Genomic DNA, 19,087 nt, shown 5'->3' on the forward strand with positions numbered 1-19,087 from the left:
TTAGTTCACCTTTGTTAGAGTATTACAACCTAAATCAACAACAATCATACCTGTCAATACATATTACTGCATTTAATTCTCATAGCATAACCCTGTAGGATGGAACTATGATTTTTCCCTTTTTAAAGATGAGGAAATTGTAACTTGCTCAAAGTCACATAGATAGTAAATGGCACAGCTGAATTTTGACCTTAGGTGTGTGGGTTCTATGGGTGGGTTCTGGGTGTCTTTGTCTTAACATCTGTGAATACAATTGTCCAGCTTGAGGGACAGAGAGAGGCCATCCAGGGATGTTTATAGTTGGGTACCTGGACCTGAAGGCTCCTACATGATGGTTTCTGTCAAGATTCTTTTGCCTAGAATGCACAGACCAGTTAAGAAATACCACTCATAGAAAGCTCTCTCTTTTTAAAAAGATTTTATTCATTTATTTGACAGAGAGAAAAAGAGAGAGAGAGACTGAGAGCACAAGCAGGGGGAGCGGGAGAGGGAGAAGTAGGCTTCCAACTTAGCAGGGAGCCTGACATGGGGCTCCATCCCAGGACCCTGGCTCAACTGACTGAGCCACCCAAGTGCCTCAACAGCTCTCTTAATAAAGCTGATGTCAGTATAGATACAAGACACTATTACATTTTGTAGTCTTTGTTTAATTTAATCCCTTTAGTAATTTTGATCTGATAATGAACGATTAATTATGGTTCATGTTGAAAATAATATGCACTAAGATGTAAGGAATTTATTTATTGACAATTTCAATATTTTCCCAGGTATTTACGTTAATTTATAACCACATATTTCTTATAAAAATTTTAAGGTCATAATTTGTATTTAGGGTATTCTGGACATCAAATGGATTTTGGTTTGCAATAAACAAACATGCCAAAACAAAACCAACAAAAAACACATTGGAGAGGGGGGATGTATTTTTAAAGTAAAGTAAAGACATTATTAGTGAAAGCTTTAAAATATTACACCTATATTAAAAAATGCAATTGTGTTTTGACAAGAAAGGAGGGGTAAGGGCTTTTAGGACAAAGTACTCTTGTCAGAGATTACCCCAAATCTGGTTATTTTACTTATTTGATTTCTCACCTTCCCCTCTTAGAAAAGTTAGCTTTAGTTTAAGAAGAATTTGTTTATGAATTATGACACACTGCTGGATGTTTCATGACCACCACCTAAATATGAATTCAGTGCCGGCCCCAGGCATAGTGTGGAGACAAGGAAACACAGCTACTGTCTTTTGAGATATCAGACAAAACAGTGATGTCAACAGATAGACAAGGAAATACACATGCATTTATTCAAACACTGATCATGACTTTATGTCAAGAAAGCCAGTGAGCTACCCATTAACACCAAGTACCAGCATAGTGGTGAATGAAAAGGGGACTCATAGCAACAACACCTGTAAATAGTACATCCAGGAGTTAGAGAGATGCGGAGGCAGGAGGATGTATCAGAGGCAGGGTAAAGCCTAGTGGAGGCTGGAGCCAAGTTTGAGCTAGTCAGCTGATCCAACCTTGTTAAAATGCAGATTCTCAGGCAGTCTGGGGAGAGGTCTGAAATTCTGCATTTTTTTTTTAAAGATTTTATTTATTTATTTGACAGAGAGACACACACAGTGAGAGAGGGAACACAAGCAGGGGGAGCGGGAGAGGGAGAAGCAGGCTTCCCACAGAGCAGGGAGCCCGATGCGGGGCTCGATCCCAGGACCCTGGGATCATGATCCGAGCGGAAGGAAGGCAGACGCTTAACGACTGAGCCACCCAGGCGCCCCTGAAATTCTGCATTTTTAACATGTCCCCAGGGGCTACACATGGTGATACGAAGTCAGTAAATGCAACTCAAAATTTAGACTTCTGCTAATCTAGTCAGAAAGAGAACAAAAAATAAAATGCAAACTAAACACGGAAAAGGCTGAATTTCATTAGCTGTTAAGCTTTAGCAAAGTCAGAGTCCACTAGCTTGTGTTAATAACTAGAAACTCCATACAAATAAATGAGAATATCCACAGAGGATCCAATCATCCTGACTTACAAAACACTTTCTGCTGCTCTTAGGCAAGGGCAGGTGGGGGTTTAAATACTGGTCAGTTGTGAACATTGCTTCCTGTAATAGGAAGACACCTCATTTCAGCACTCGGGACTATTGTAAAACACACCTGAAGATATGACACGAAATGGGACATGGAGGCAGAAATAGCTTTCCTCTCAAAAACCATGTGTACAGGAGAGCTGACAAATATGTATTTTTCTGCTAACTCTGGGCTTGCCACCATCGGCCCACACCTACGCAAGTCAGAGGTTGCATTTGCTCTTTCGAGGACATGCAAAGTGACAAGGCACCAGTCAGCAGATTACTCCTAATGCTATTAAATGTTGCTCTAATTTTTCCCTGCCAAATAATGGCTGATTTCGACTTGACTGGAGTAACAAGTTCGGTAGGAAGACAGAACTCCTAGCTTGCCGTTCTTTATTTTGAGTCTCTTCCTGATTTGGCAAGGAGTCAGACAATAATTCCCTCAATTTCACAAAGCTTGATTTTCAGGTAAATTGAAAAACATTTCATCACCACAAGCTGGTCTGAGCAGATCAGAGGAGAAAAGAGAACTGCCCCCACCACCCTCACTAAATCCACAGAAGCTGCGGGATGGTGATAAACGTCTTCTCTACCTTGCTTTCGTCCAATGAATCAACAAACTGGTCTGTAAATTTTGATTTCCGTGTAGCCAGTCATCCCTGAAGGCACTAACATGCGGAGCTGTGTGAAGGGTAGAGGCAAGATGGGAGAAGCTTTCATTTATGTCCAAGTGGGCTGCTGGATCTGAACGTCCCAGATGAAAGAGAACTGAGACAAAGCAAGTGTGGGTCTGTGGAGTGAGGAGCCGGGTGCCAGTCAGGCGAGGGGGGACCACCCCTAGAGGAATTACTCAGTGGCATCTGTCCTCCAGCCAGCACGGAGGCAGAGATCAGCTCAGGGAGCTCTGTTAGTGACTGAATTCTAAGAAATGTTTTCGCCGTCAACTGTGGGATACACAGGACACGAAAACTTGCGAGCAAACCAACATTGCCTTCTGATGGTACAAATAACTGAAAACCATATCTGGGGAGCCCCATGAATTCAACAGCGGTAACGAGAAGCTTGCTGGGCAACGCGAGTTGTGCATGACTAGTTACAGCGGGCTTGGCACAGGTTCTAAGAGAGAGAAGGGTTCTAGTAGATACTGTTTGATTCAACTCTGAGACACATGTGACTATTAAACTTTAATGCAGGGCTGTCGCAATTGTCTTTCTGTCCTTCTTCCCAGGGGCCAAATATTTTCATAGAACACTACTACTGATAAAGTTTCAACGAATCTCATTAGAGTTCAAGAATTTTGTTAAATCAAGAATTTTGGCAATAAAATTATTTTCAACGGTTTACAATGAACACTTTATTATTGTAAATCTTTCTTGAAGAGAGACTTCAAAACCTACAGGTCCATTAACCTTTAAAAATCTTCCCAGCTTGGGGGTGCCTGGCTGGCTCAGTTGGTGAAAAGGGCAACTCTTGACCTTGGGGTCATGAGTTCAAGCCCCACGTTGGGTGTGGAGTCTACTTAAAAAAAAAAAAAAAATCTTCCCAGCTTGTGCCATTTTCTTCAGCAATGAGGTATCTGATGTGTGTGGGGCATGCCCTTCCCCCAAGAGGCATGCTGCTTTCCTGGAAGATACTTTGTTTTTTATGGAAATAGTTTATTTTTTAATGGTATGATGTTAAAATCCCATCCCAGTAAACAATGGATATAGTAAAGAAAATGATGAGTTTTTCTGACTCAGTTTCAAGTCATAATGAGAATAGTGATGATGGCCAGTGAGGTCAGCTTTGGAGACAAGCGAAAGTCATGTAGTTTCTCTTTTTTACGACCACTAGAAAAATATACTTCCTGGGTCTGATAGGAGAGAAAGGGACGGTTTCCTGGAATAAAGGCTGCTGAACAGTAGCAAAGAGAGCAGGTATGATTTTTAAAAGAGTGAACTTTCATTAAATTCTGGGGAAAACGCACTTGAAAAAAAATTTTTTGAGATGGATTTGCTGAATTTCTTTTAAATTTTTCACAGAACAGTAAAGAGATAAGAAAGGAAATCCTTAAACAGTTGGGAGTATAATGAGTACCACACAGGATACTTTCAAAGACTGGGAATGGATACCATGTATTGCTTGGTCAGATGGTGTCAAAATGTTGGTCGTCCTGGAAATGCCTGCTAACCTAGGTTTCTCACAGTGAAACTCTAGGTTACTTCATTGAGGAAGGGAACCCATTATTTTGTTTTTATAACTTCTATGATTATAACATACACATTTCTTATGGAATATGAGTCATGTGGAAGAGCAAATATAAAATAGTAAAAGTCACCTGTAATTCTATCTCCCAGAGATAATGACTTTTGAAGCTTTGATGTATTTTTTTTCCTACTACTTTTTCTTTATCTTTTTGGCTTCTTTTGGATAGGTCATACCATCCATATGATCCCATAACCTCCTTTTCTCAACTAACATAAACAATTTCCCATTTTACTAAAATTAATAAAAAATATAATATTAATAGCTATATCAATATTAAATAATACTATTTATTAAATTATCCTCTTTTCTTAGGCAAAATTAACATTTTACTGAGTGCCTATCTGTGTGCCAGACATTTTACATATATTCACAATGGTTTCATGAAGCTGGTATCTCCATTGTGCAGATGGGAAAACTGAGGCTCAGAGAGGTCAGGTAACCTAATCAAAACAACACACCTCATGGGGTAACGAGTTGCAAGTAGGCCTCAAATTAGAAATCAGATCTCAATTAGGGCCTACATGTTTTTTTTCTACACAATGCTGCCTTCTAATTTATTTAGGGATACCGAAGATCCACTGGTCCTTAACAAAATTGGAAGTTTGTCTTTCAATATGCACCCAGTATTCTTCTGAGACTTTTTCCTTGGCACATTCTCTTATCACATCAAACCTTCTAGTTCCTTCTTCCGTGGCTCAGAGAGTGTCAAAATACTGGAGGGGAAGGAGAATGGTGTTGACACTAAGCTTATTCTCATCCTTCCTCTCCCTTGGGATTAGCTCCAGCCTAGGTCCCCTCAACCAATCCTGAGCACTCTGCCCTCTCAGACTGACTCATGGAAGTGTGGGAGGGGCTCAGAGAATGTGGCCCTTTTGGAAATCGAATCCAGTATCGTTTTGTCAATGATGTGTATGTAGGGGAAAAAGATAGGGAGAGAGAAAGTCTAAATCACACTCAGCATCAGGGAAGACTATCCCCACTAGGGCTGATTGTAGGCTCAAAGAATGACCAAAGATAAGCATGAAGGGGGGGAATCGGAGGGGGAGATGAACCATGAGAGATGATGGACTCTGAAAAACAAACTGAGGGTTCTAGAGGGGAGGTGGGTGGGAGGAAGGGTTAGCCTGGTGATGGGTATTAAAGAGGGCACGTTCTGCATGGAGCACTGGGTGTTATATGCAAATAATGAATCGGAACACTACACCAAAAACTAATGATGTAATGTATGGTGATTAACATAACATAATAATAAAAAAATTAAAAAAAAAAAAAGAAAAGAAACGAATACCTAAGAATCCAGTTTGGTTATATAAAAATCACATGAGAGTTATTTGTGTGGTCTGATTACTATTGTGCAAATTTCTGTGGAACACTATAATTATATATATTAAATATGTGCCAGATTTATTTGACATAATCATTACAAGACTGCCTGCTTGCATCTTATAAAAAAATGAGAACAGGGAATTTACATGTCTTATAAGATAAGCATATTAAGGAGGGCAGGACTGAATGGAGGCAAGAATACTGAACATGGGCCTGGAAATCTGGGGATATAGACCCATGTTTGCCAGCAGTGTGATCTGAAGTAACTCCACTTCTCAAGAGTCTCAGTTTTCCCGCCTATAAAATAGCAGCATGCTTCCTACTATCAAGAGTTACAGGGGGGGATCATCAGTCAAAAGATGTGCTCCTCCATTGTGCGTGCTGCAGAGAACAGATGTCACACATTGGAGGTAGTCCACAGTCAGGGGTCAGTGGTGAATATTTTCAGAGTATTCTCATGAGTCAGGCACTATGTGAGGTGCTTATGGATCTGGTGCTGAATGATACTGGCAGGCTCTCTGCTCTTAGGGAACTCACTTCCCAAAGGGGGAAGACTGAGAGTTTTCAGTGATGGCAATTAAATGCCAGAGATATTAGAAAAGCTCTATGTTAAATGTCTGTAAATTATAAATCACCCAGCATACTATGAAGGAGAAGTATTTTAATAACAAAATTTTGAAAGATGGCTCACATACCTGCCATCCATCTCGGATCTTCTGATTGAAGATTCCATATTCGTATCGGATGCCATATCCATAGGCTGCAAGTCCCAGGGTTGCCATAGAATCCAAGAAGCAGGCTAAATTAAAGTAAATGCAGAGTCATCAAGGTTAGTCCAAATTTCATCCTTCTTTAAAAAAGATGGCAGCCACAAAACATTTTTTCTCTGAAAAACCACATTTGTATTTTAAAGCAGAGACAGCTGTGCAGTGGGTATTATTTTAAAATAACATTTTAAAATTATAAAATGAATATTATAGAAAAGTCAGAAAATACAAAAATGAACACAGAAGAAAATAAACAGCATTTACTATCTTGCCATCTAGGAGTAACACTGTACATGTTGGCATTTCATTTGAGAACAGATAAGGAAGCTGGCCTGCCTTAGATATATCCATTATTGTGCCCATCACTCACACTGCCCTTTCTAAGGGAAGCTGTCTCTATGGCCCCTGCTTGAAAGATGGCCCCAGGAGAGGATAATTTACATGTGACCACCTAACCAACTCGCTGGACACCTGTGGCAGACTCTCTTTCTGGCCAATGGAATTCCAATGTTGTTCGGATATCAGGGGGCCATATGCTTCAGGGAGGCTGGGCCAGGAAACGAATCTTGCTTTGGTCTAAGCTTCTAAGCCAATCATAGTAATTCTATTTCCTTCACCAGTGATTGGTTTTGGCATGAGCATGCAATGACCTATGATCTAATGAGAGGTGCTAGGAAGTCTGCTAGGTACAGTGAAAGATTTCCTTGCTCCCGCCATCTTTTTTTCCATGGGAGGAAAGCCCAAAGAACCACACAGACCCAGAGTCCTGACAGAGTCATGCTGTTGAATAAACTAATCTTGGAATGGCCGAAATTCTGGAGTTCTTGTTTAGTCAGTGATAACACACGTCCTTGTCGGTTGAACCAATTTTTGCTAGATTTTCTGTTACTTGTAGCCAAGAGCATTAATGACAGAGCCCCTGATCCAGAGCAGCCAATCAAAAGGCTGGGAAGGGGTGCGTGGGTGGCTCAGATGGTTAGGCACCTGCCTTTGGCTCAGGTCATGATCCCAGGGTCCTGGGATTGAGCCCCGCATCAGGCTCCCTGATCAGTGGGGAGTCTGCTTCTCCCTCTCCCTCTGCCCCTCCCCCTGCTCCTTCTCTTTCTCTCTCACTCACTATCTCTCTCTCTCAAACAGATAAAATCTTAAAAAAAAAATAAAAAAAAGCTGGGCAGGGATCTATGTTGTGACCAGATGCTATCGGAAGGGTTACACCAATCTGATTGTCCCTCTCAGGAATCTGAACTGAGAAATATACAGAGAATGAGGAAATGTATGATAGGATCTAAAACTGAAAAGAACATTTGTAGACCAAACAGAAATGGGCTAAGTTAGGTTCACGGTGGGGCTCTAAAACAGAGGATCCACAAAAGCCAATGGCCAATGCCTTCAAGTTACTGGAACCTCACAGTGGTCTTCCAGTCCCGATGCTCATGTGGCCTGACTCTGCTCCAGTTCCTGCTCTCTCAGAGCTGTGGCCATTTGTCCTTTCCTGGGTCTTGATCAAATTATTCTTAGAGCCTGACCAGAATAGGGTTTCAGCCTTTTCAGTCAGGCAGAGATGAGGCCATCTCATGAGAATCACTCAGCCTCGTTCACCACTTCACTCTTTGCACTTATCAGCCAACTGAAGGAGCAAGGTCATTAATATCAGGCACAAGGTGGGGTTAACCCAGCCAACAAATATGCCTGGGGCTTTACAGAAATGAAAGGCAGGCTGGTTGTCATTCTTAGATGTGTATGCCACTGGTTCTGCTGGTCTTCTTACAGCCTCGTGGAAAGCCTACTAAATTGCCCAATGGTTGACTTTACAAGGTAGTAAGTATCTCTAATACTGATAGCAATGTTAATGCACACTGCCACTAGTGTAAGGAGTAAATACCATGAAACACACACAAATGGATTTCCAGTAACTTGAAAGTGTGTGTAAAATTAAGAGATATTGGAATCATTTTTGAAAAAGAAGAAATAGATTATTTTTCATAGAGTGCAATCTGATAAAGACATGTATGGTGGTACATTTTTATTATTCAATTTAAATTTCACAAGTACACTGTATGTTCATTATACTGGAATTAAAATAAAAAATAACTTTCACAAGTAATACATCCTCATTGTAAAAAACATTACAACATTACAGACAGGGTGAGCACCCCCAGCTCTGCACTCCTCTCTAGGGAAGATCAGAGGGAGCACTTTAGTATTTCAAATTCCAGACTTTTTCCCCTATGGATTTACACATATACTTACAGAAAATATTTAGTTTTTAAAAAACATAAATAGTATCACACTGTGTTGTTTTTAATGCCACTTGCCTTTTTTTTTCTTCCCCCTTAGAGGTCTATATAAAAGTACATAGATCAATTTTATTGTTTTTATTCTTTTACTGCATATTTTTCTGCAGCATACATGTTCCAGTACTTATTTACCTATTCTCAGATCAAGGGACATTTGGTTATTTCTAATATTTTGCCTTAACAGACAGTACTGTAATAATTTTTTAACATGCCTCCTTGTGCACATGTTGAGTGTATCTTTAGGGTAAATATCAGGAAGTAGAATTGCTTGGTCACAGGGAAGCGTATTTTTAATTTAATGGAGTTGGTATTATCTTTTTAATGTTTTCCTTTACATTTGTTGGAAAAATCATTTATTGGATAAAGCACTGGAATTGTATTCATACAAAAAAAGATATTAATGAACCAAATCATACCAATAATATAATAAGTGGATCATTGCCTACTGGTCAATAAGAAAGCAGACAAGACAACAACACAATGGTGAAACAACTCAGGTCACACCTCACAAGTATGTGAAGTGAGCAGCTGTAGACAAACAACAGTGAAGGAAAGGGGCCACTTTGGAAACCCTGAAGTGCACAGGAAGGAGCCGGTTAACTTTGGGGTTTTTAAGCAATGTCTCCCAGGGTTTTAAGCAACGTCTCTTTGGTTCAAGTTCCCTTCTCTGCTCTTTGTGTAGAACTGACCAAACCACAGTGCAAACCCAAAGACAAAGACATCTGTAAGCCAGGTCACACCTTGCACTCCTCCTGGAGAGCCTGTCTGGCTCTCCCAAGCATGGTCACGCACGGCATCTGAGAAGCTGTCAACTGGCCAGACAACACATAACACACTCATGATATCACTTACCGGCCAGCCTCCCAAGACCCCCATTGCCAAGCCCGGCATCCTCCTCAATTTCTTCCAGCTCTTCCATATCCAGTCCAAGCTGGAGATGAAAGGAAAGCAACATTGGATGCAGGCACAAATGCAGGCCATTTCAGGAAGCACAGTCCTTTCCTTAGTCCCTCGGTCGGGCATCCAGGGTCCTCTGTCAGCTCCTTCACAGAGTGTTCTGACAGCAGAAGCCCCCTGCAAATGCTGGTGACTGCAGATGCAAACCATACGAGATGGCCCAGCAGCAGCGTGGGAAGGAGTGTGGGCTCCAAAGGGCCATTACTGGCTCTGTTACTTCTTAGCTCTCTGACTCTGGGCAACATAAATCTCTCTATGCTCCTCCTCTCTTATTTAAAAAAATGAGGATAATAGTATCTGCCTGATTTAGGGCTGTTATGAATTAAACGAGCTTATACAAACAAAGCATTTAGAATTACCCTGAACAGATATTTCTCAATAAATGTCAGCTATTACTATTTCTTAAAATTATTATTATTATTTTTTGTGTGCTGTAGGGGTAAACCCTCAGGAATGGTCCAGCACCACGCTGACACTAACCGGGCTGAAGGATTTTGAACACTATCAAAAAGTATGAGGTCAGACTTCCTGGGATAGACTAAAGTTCATCTTTTCATGACCGCAACATATTTACTCACTAGGGTCAATAACTGTTAACCCAAAACCAGTTACTGAGTCACTGCCCGTGAGACCTGGGACCAGACTGCTGTCCGGGGAAACAGCCCTGAGGGTTAGCTGGACGAGGGCAAAAATCCTCTACTTCTTTCTGAGGTGGGTAAGAGACTATGGGAGGTCAATGAACATCTGTGACCTTGGTGATGGATGGAATTGATGGCCAGCCAGCTGATTGCCCCCGAGTGTTTGGCTCCCACAGCTAGAAGCTGGTTAGCACCAGCGTGGACTCACGTCAGGGCTGTGCGGTCCTGGAGATCCCTTTGGGCTGCTCATCTTACAATGAGAAAACTGATGGCTAGATAAATTAAATGACCTCTCCTATGTTGACTTGATAGTAATCTAGCCCATGGATGGCTAACAATGGTTTGTTGTGAAAATGACGGTATTCTTATCTGAAAGTGAGGCAATCCATTAAATTAGACATTATTTAAAATGGGAAGATAATTTACACATTTGCAAACATACATGTAAATTAGAACCACGCTTGAAGTTGATGCCCCAGTTTCCATGAGCCACCTTCTTGGGTCCCCCACCCTTACACCAAACGTGGCTTTTTCACACAAGTCTTGACAACTAAATCTCCTGAGAGTTCAAAAATAGCTTCGCCTCTGTTTATTTTTGGAGGGGCTTTCAAATGTGCTCCCCGGTGACCAGAGTTTACCGGGGTCCTTGTGCAAGCCAATGACACAATGGTGAAGCAACTTAGGTAATATCACACCAATATGTAAATCGAGTAGCTGTGAACAAATAACAGTAAAGTAAAGAAGAGGCCACTTTGGAAACCCTTCAGTGCTAATGCTAACACTCAGGATTTTTTCAGTTCTAAACATGGACGTCTCAAGTAGGCTGTAAACCTTGAGGAGGTTGACATAGGTTACTTCACCCACCCCAGGCCAGGGGAGGTATATTATTTTCACCTGCTATCAGGGGAAGCAAAGAAAAGGGAAACGGAGGGGAGCTGCAATGATTCTTTCATAGAAAATACCTAAACCCTAACCGCCATGAAGGAAACCAGCCCTTGGCCACAGTAGCTGGTCACACAGGACAATCCGATGCCAAGGAAAAGGAGCAGTTTGGACGGTCTCTCATTTAGAATGTATCTTTGCAAATACACATGCCCCCTTTCTGTCACATGAAAAGGATTAAGAACTATTTGTTTTTTGGCATGGAGATCCCTGAAGCTCAGGGGTGAAACAGTTAAATATGTTCCATTCGGTAAAAACAAATTAGCATATTAAGTTTAAGACCTCGAGTTCCTCATTTAAGGGGGAAGTGTATTTTACATCTCATTAAGCAGTAAAGAAAGTATGTCAATGTAATTTAAAAAACTTATTATTTATGCATGTTGCCCTGATACATGAATAATAGTCAAACTTTGATCATTTTTAAAACTAGAGAGGAGGGGGGGCTTGGCTGGCTCAGTTGGTGCAGTGTGTGACTCTTGATCTAGGGGTTGTGAGTTCGAGCCCCACGTTGGGTGTAGAGATTACTTAAAAATAAGTTCTTAAAAAAGAAAAAAAGTAGATAGGAGCTCAAAGTAGAACTTGTGACTCTGAGAGCAGGGGCTCAGGTACCTCTAAAAGGTTTGTTTAGATACTAATTCCTAACATGTAATTTGCTGGGGAATGCTGTCAAAAACTGATTACAGAAGAAAATTCTCATGAGGCAAAACCAGTTCTCTAACTTTGTCTCTCTTAAACCAGAGATCTCCACTAGTTTATATTTCTAATTGTAATAACCATAGCTAGAGAAGCAATTTTTCACTTTTTTTTTTTTTTTTTTTTGGTGCTACATTCCCAAGGTTCCTGAATTGAACTTGAAATTTAAGGGGAGAGAATGAAAGAAATACGGAGACAACGTACCTGGTAAATGGCCTCGTCACAGGCATTTTGCAGGCCAAGGTTGATCATGGTGTTCTGTAATGTTCGGCCCATGTAAAATTCCAAAGAGAGGTAATAAACCCTCTGAAACAAAGAGAGGTCATGTTAATGCTGGAAGGCCAGTGTTCCTTGTCAACATAAAAACACAAAAGGTCACCAATAAGAAACAAACAGGCGAGACTAAGACAGATTCAAATGAGACTCCTAAAGATGGATGAAAGGCTAAATACAAGCAATACTGACAAATGGCTTTGAGAAAAACCATTTTATACCCTATTTTTGGCAAAGTAGTTTTTATGCCCAGGGAGAAAAAAAGCAAACTCATCCAACTAATTAGATTCAATGTTTTGCGTGTGTGTTTTCCTTCCCGTTCACGAGCCTCATGAATTAAGCATATGTTTGGACAAACAGAAGTCAGACTGCCATAGCTCATCACTCATTTTAACATATTTATATGATGAGAGTCAGGTGGGTTTGACTGTGATCATCTCAACTCATCTAGAAAACGTAAAGATTAATTCCTTCAAGACACACACAGTGGCTAGAACATAGCCAGTGTGTCTGATTACTGCAAATAATAGTACAGTTAATTATTTTAGAATAAAACGATTCTAGAAACGCTGTGGTCTGGCAATAACAAAAGACTACCTCAGGTTTATTGGTGTTTGTTCTTGATGAAATGGGAAATTTCTCTATCAACTCAGCAACTGTTCGCCTTTGACATAAAGCCAGGTAAATACTATTTGAGATGAAAATGAAAGGTGCCAAGATCAGAGTTGCCTAAAACCTTTCAAAATACAAGCTAAGTTTACTAACTTAAAAAAAAAAATAAGGAAGATCAGTGAGTAACTTCATCATCCCCTTTTACAATACCTTACTTTCCATAATGCTTCCCCTTTTCTTTTCCGCCAAACATGAAACAACAAATATCTATAAATGCATCAATATAAAGTCACTTCAGACCTGTACCTCTGAAACAAATAATACATTATATGTTAAAAAAAAAAAAAGAAGATAGTAGGAAGGGAAAATCTGAGAGACTATGGACTCTGAGAAACAAACTGAGGGTTTTAGAGGGGAGGGTTGTGGGGGGATGGGTTAGCCCAGTGATGGGTATTAAAGAGGGCACGTAGTGAATGGAGCACTGGGTGTTATACGCAAACAATGAATCATGGAACACTACATCAAAAACTAATGATGTAATGTATGGTGACTAACATAACAATAAAATTAAATAAAAAAAAATATAAAGTCACTTCAAATTTTAGGGATTCCTTCATTACCCAAGAGTGAGAACCCAAAAGAAAAGTATTTGGTCAAACCCAAAACATAAAAAGAATATAGCTCAATATCAAAAATGCTTATTATAATATTTAACTCATTAGTTACACATATATATTTAAAATATTATATGAAAATGTCAACTTAGAAATTTCACTTTTCCCCACTTTCATCTTATGAAACAACTGAATTCTAAGTGTTCCCATGGATTGTCAACATCCATATCTTAGTGGGTCATATAACATGGTTTTCCAGAGCATATCCTCATTATTTTTATCCAAGGTGTTTGAATATCTATAATGCTGTCATTAGGGCCCTCATCAGCTTATTAGCTGCCTCTGTCTGAGTCAGGAAAAGGTATCTTTTCTGAGGCAGAAACAAGCCAAAGAGGTGCATGGCCCCACTCCCCCCAATGGATGTACCCTTGTATACAAGGCTACTGCAATACAGGAAAGCCACAAGCCACACTTGCATAACATCAGGGCAGTTTTTTCCATTCTTCTCTGTGTATTCATGATCTCGATAATAAAACCACCATATATTGCTTTTTATGTTTTAGTGATCCATAAAAAGCTTGTTTGTAAATACAGTATATATATGCAACACTTGCAATTGTGAGTTCACACCCCAGATGACTACATGTGTTAAATTTCTTTGTTTTCCTTTTTTAAAAAAGATTTTATTTATTTATTTATTTATTTACTTACTTACTTACTTATTTATTTTAGAGAGGTAGAGAGAGAGCCAGCAAGGGGGGGGAGGGTTGGGATAGGGAGAGGGACAAGCAGACTCCCCGCTGAGCACCGAGCCCCACATCAAGGGGGGGGGGGGCTCGACCTCAGTACTCTGAGATCACGACCTGAGCAGAAATCAAGAGTGGGACACTTAAATGACTGAGCCACCCAGGTGCCCCTCTTTGCTTCCCTTCTAATGATTCCAAATTAGCATGGACTGCAGACATTTTAGGACATTTCAAGATCTTCCTAAAAAAATGTTGTTGCTTAAAATAAAGTAATTGAAAAAGCCCCTCATTACATGACAGACTTTACAAGTACATGAATTTAAGGTGGTTTCCTATTTTCACTTAAATAATTTTTTGGGGGGGAAACCTTACCTCATATTTGGGGATATACAAGACCTTGAAAAATTGATCTACCCCATCCTCTTAGTCAGCGGTCTCTAAACACTTAAAACATACTCCTGGTAGTAAAATTTTTGAACATCTCCAACACACCTTATAAATTATGTGCATGCACTACTATTACTGATATTTTATGTATCTTTTACATAAAGTGGACATTTTCAAAAGGCCTATAAAGATAAAGAAGACATAACAATAACCAGTATTTAAAAATAATGTTATTTTTAGTCCTAGTGTCAATCAGAGGCCCCAGGTACTTCTGGGAAGACCTATGAATGGGTGCAGGACAGGCAAGAGCTGAGCATGGAGACACATGGAGGTGGGGGAGGGCATCCCAAGTGACAGGTGCATTGTGGGCAGAGGCCCAGAAGTGGGACAGGACATGGACCTGGACAGGGACAGCAGATCGGTTTGGTGGGAGAGCAAGGTGAGCCCAGGAGGGTAATGGGAGATAGGACAAATATGAGGCATAGGTTCACCTGGCTGAGAAGACCTTAAATGCATGACTGTGACAGGCAGTGGGTGCCATGATATCTGAACACAGGGCAAGATGTGTTGCTTTGGGAAGCTTAATTAGACTACAACACACAGAATGAGATGGGATTGCATACCCAAATGCCTTCAGGAGCCAGGCAGAGAAAAATAAATGTGTAATGGGAGTCACATGAAACAATGAGGAGTCCTGAGCCAAGAACTGGGATGTATGTGTCCTGCTTGAGGGCACTGAAAATTTAACTGCTTAAAGGTGTCTTGCTGGCCAAATGAAACACAATAGCTAGCCATATTCAGCTGCATGCTCCCAGCTTTATCACTTGCGGGGAGCAAGGTAACCACGTAGAGGTCTACTTCCTACACCAGCAGCCTGGGCCTCCAGCGCAGAAAACGGAGAATGCAGGAGAGTGGGTAATTTCACGAGAACCCACAGGAATCAACAGAATTTGGCAAGCTGCTGAATGGGGGATACAGGAGGAAATCAAAGGTGAGACTCAAGTTTTGTGTCTGGGTGACTGTCAGGATGGCAATGCCATTAAAATTACAAACAGAAGCTAAGCCAGGATTCAGAGGGATGATGATATGAGTTTGAGGAAACAGGAAGAGATCTAGGTATGCTCACTGAGCACTCAGACATGTAGGAATGGAGTCTGAAAAGGAATCCCAAATCTGGGATTCATCTGTACAGTTACCAGACAGCAGGGGAGATGGGAGGAGAGCTTGGACACACTTACTGGCTCCACTCTGTGTTCTAATGAGGGCAGGGACCTTCTGGTTAGGGGAACAACTGTCACAGCGGAAATAATTAAGACTCGGAATGAATCTTGTTCGCTGTGGTATCCCCATCCTATCACCATCAGAATACCTGGTTTATACCAGCACTCAGGTAGGAAAGTGCTGTCCAATGAGAAACTTGCCAGAGCACAGGAGAACAATAAAATACCAGATAAGCCATGGGAGGGGAAACACACAAGGTGCTAAAGGCTATGGAGGGGTGTGTGGTGTGTGTGTGTGTGTGTATGTGTGTGTGTGTGTGTGTGTGTCGTTCTAAAATATGGCTCATCGTCTCACTCTCCAGTTTAAAAACTTAAATTATTAATGGGAGATGCAGTCCCTTCTATGCAAATAAAAAAGGTACAGTAAATTTAAGTATACACCCAGTGTTTTCTAAGATTATATTTTAGCAGTTGCTACCTTTGGGTAGAGGCCTAGGCCTCTGGGGTGCAAAAGCATTTGAGAGCTTTGTAACAGCCGCAGTTTCTTACTACAGGAATTTACTTTCTTTTGCTCATGGGTTGTTTGGACTAGTCTTTCCCCCCCCCCATGTTTTTACATATTAAAAATATTCTTAATAGGTGTTTATATGCATTTCCCACTGCCTCCTGGATATATCTGTCTTTCACCTTTTCTAATATGCCCCCAGCCAGTTTTTCCACTTTCCTCTCTCAATACATACTCACACCCACCTCGCTCTGCACAACGCAATACTTCTCCCTGCCAGGTCCTTTCCAAATCCCCCCCACCCCCCACCTTCCCAGATTGGCCAGGTGGAAATAGTGTCCCTCTGTGCGCCCCAAAGCTCCCTAAGGAACCTTGCGTTCCAGCCCCTGCGTAGTGGAGAGGGGTGGTCAGTGCACAGCCTTCCTCCGCCCCTTCTGGGGTAGGTCTTAGAGTCAGAGCCTGTCCTGGCCCTCGGCCTCCCTCCCGCAGGAAACAAGGAAGTGCCCCAGCTCCACACCCTACTCTTCGGAACTGGTGGGAGTGACGGGGCGGAGCTCTGACTGTGGGGCGGGGCGTCTGCCCCACTCTCTCCACCTCACCTCGGACCCCACGAGAGGCCGGGGTCATCCACGCATACCCCAGGCCAGCCCCTCCGAAGGATCTAGGGGCAGTGAGGCACCTTCCTTCGACTCTTCTTTTCTGCCTCCTCTCCACCCCCCGCCCCCGAGTCCCTGCTCTTATTACCATTTGACGGCGTCTGTGTTTGTCTCCCTTCCCTAAACATTAAACTCAGCCAAAGCAGGGCTTTCGTCGGTTTTGCTCGGGGCCGACTGGCCTAGAACTGTGCCCGGCACACACACAGGAGGCGCCCAATACCTCCTATTAAATGCTGATGTAGCTGCTCCAGAGTTTGTGAAATAAGCGGACAGACAAGGGAGGCCTGGGCGTCTGCTCCCCAGGCGTCCGCAGGAGCCCAGCGCTCGGCGGCTCGGGTGGGGCTGGGGTTGGCGGAGCGGTGCCGTGCGGTTCCCTGGGCGGCCCACCCCCCGCCCCGACACGTCCAGCCCGGACTTCGGGGCCACTTCCCCACGGGGAGCGCGGGGGGCAAGGACGCGGTGAGGAGGGCCACTCCGGGGCCACCTCCCGCCCGGCCGGTACCTTGGGGCACTTCTCGTAGTAGTACTGCTGCGTGCGGATCCAGCGCCCCACCAGGTGGTCGCGCACCGTGTGCGCCAGCGCGAAGAAGTAGTCGCGGGGGGTGGCCACGTTGCGGTCCTTGACCAGCGTGAAGTGCAGGTGCCGGTTGAAGCCCTTCTTGAGCTCGGCCACGTTCTCCACGCCCACGATGCCGCGGATGCTGATCTGCCGCCGCTTCTCCTGGTCCGTCAGGGGCTTGGCCATGGCGGCGGCGGCGTTGGCGGGCAGCGCGGCGAGCTGGACTAGCGGCCCAGGCGCCGGAGGCAGGGCAGGGGCGGAGCGGGCTCCGCGCCGCGCGCCGCCGCTTTTGAGTCGGAGCAAAGTTTGCGGTCCGCCCCTGGGCGCGGCGCGGCCCGGGCTCCAGCTCGCCGGCCAGGGGGGCGGAGGGAGGGCCTGGCCCGCCCCGGGCTCTGCGGCCGCCGAGGCGGGGGGCGGGGCGCGCGCGGGACCCCCCGGCGGCCGGAGTCTGCGCGCCCGCTGCGGCCGGCTGGGGCGGAGTGGGGGGCCGTCCAAGGTGGCACCTACGGCCCGTCACGCAGCCGCTCGGCGGCCCGCTTCCGGATCTGCGGATCCCAGAGCGCGGCATTGTCCTGTCAGCCCACCGAGATGCTCCGATACTCGGAGGATGTCTGTGTGTGGAAGCACGTGTTGGCAGACTTTTGTTTGACAGACGTTTGCTTGCTATGTCATTGTTATTTCTCACCTGGAATGCGTTCCAACATAAGCATCCGAAGGGAGCAGCACGCTTTTACTTCAGCTGTCCCGTCCTCCTCGTCAGTCCTTGGCACTGCCCCACCCTGGAGCCCAGACCTCAGAAAGAGATCCCAGGTGCCTCCTTTGCTTTCAGTTATTTTTCAAAGACTCAGAGATTCTCGACTCCTCAGACCCGTCCCCAGTTTGCCCCGTCAAAAGCACCCTACTGCTCATCCGTAGAGACAGGTTCCTGAGAATCAGCAAGTCCTGAGTTGGGTCTTTGGGCTGATTAGGTGCCGGGAGCTTTTCTGTTAGGCCTCTTGTTTGCATTACCTTTTTAAAGGAAGGTGGGGTGGAGTAGGGAGAAAAGAGAAGGTACGTGTGTGGGAAATGAAGGGATAACTCACGGAGCCAGTTGCCTTGTTTACATAAAGCAGTCTGTGTTAATCTGCAGTACAGACTCATCTTTGCATGGTCACCTCAGCTTTGGTGGTGGTGTGTGTGTGGGTGTTTAAGCCTTGGCCAAGGCAAACTTTTAGGGTGTCAGAAGCTTTTTCTTCTTCAATAAAGGGGAGTATTAATCTACTAGAATGTATTAGAGGGGCGCCTGGGCGGCTCAGTCATTAAGCGTCTGCCTTCGGCTAAGGTAATGATCCCAGGGTCCTGGGATCGAGGCTTGCATCGGGCTCCCTGCTCGGCGGGAAGCCTGCTTCTCCCTCTCCCACTCCCCCTGCTTGTGTTCCTGCTCTCGCTGTGTCTCTGTCAAATAAATAAATAAAATCTTTAAAAAAAATACTATTAAAAAAAAAAGAATCTATCAGAAACAGTCTGTTGCCAGAATTGCCAGCCTAGCCAACAAAGACTTGTGTTATTCCCGGTTCCCAACTACTG

General features: G+C 43.4%; 1 protein-coding gene across 1 annotated transcript in view; it reads right to left on the reverse strand.

The window, feature by feature from the left end:
* The window catches only part of PYGL (glycogen phosphorylase L), a 41,212-nt gene extending 23,306 nt beyond the window's left edge, over positions 1 to 17,906 (reverse strand). Inside the window, exons 1-4 of the mRNA XM_032405087.1 lie at positions 17,465 to 17,906; positions 12,154 to 12,255; positions 9,572 to 9,650; positions 6,351 to 6,454 (exon numbers count right to left, since the gene is read on the reverse strand). Coding sequence (XP_032260978.1) covers positions 6,351 to 6,454; positions 9,572 to 9,650; positions 12,154 to 12,255; positions 17,465 to 17,707 — 528 coding nt within the window. The 5' untranslated portion in view covers positions 17,708 to 17,906. The remainder of the gene's footprint in view (positions 1 to 6,350; positions 6,455 to 9,571; positions 9,651 to 12,153; positions 12,256 to 17,464) is intronic.
* Positions 17,907 to 19,087: the final 1,181 nt, after the last annotated feature.

Source organism: Phoca vitulina, unplaced genomic scaffold (genome assembly GCF_004348235.1).
Source record: "Phoca vitulina isolate PV1807 unplaced genomic scaffold, GSC_HSeal_1.0 scaffold7, whole genome shotgun sequence".
In the NCBI taxonomy this organism is placed as follows: domain Eukaryota; kingdom Metazoa; phylum Chordata; class Mammalia; order Carnivora; family Phocidae; genus Phoca; species Phoca vitulina.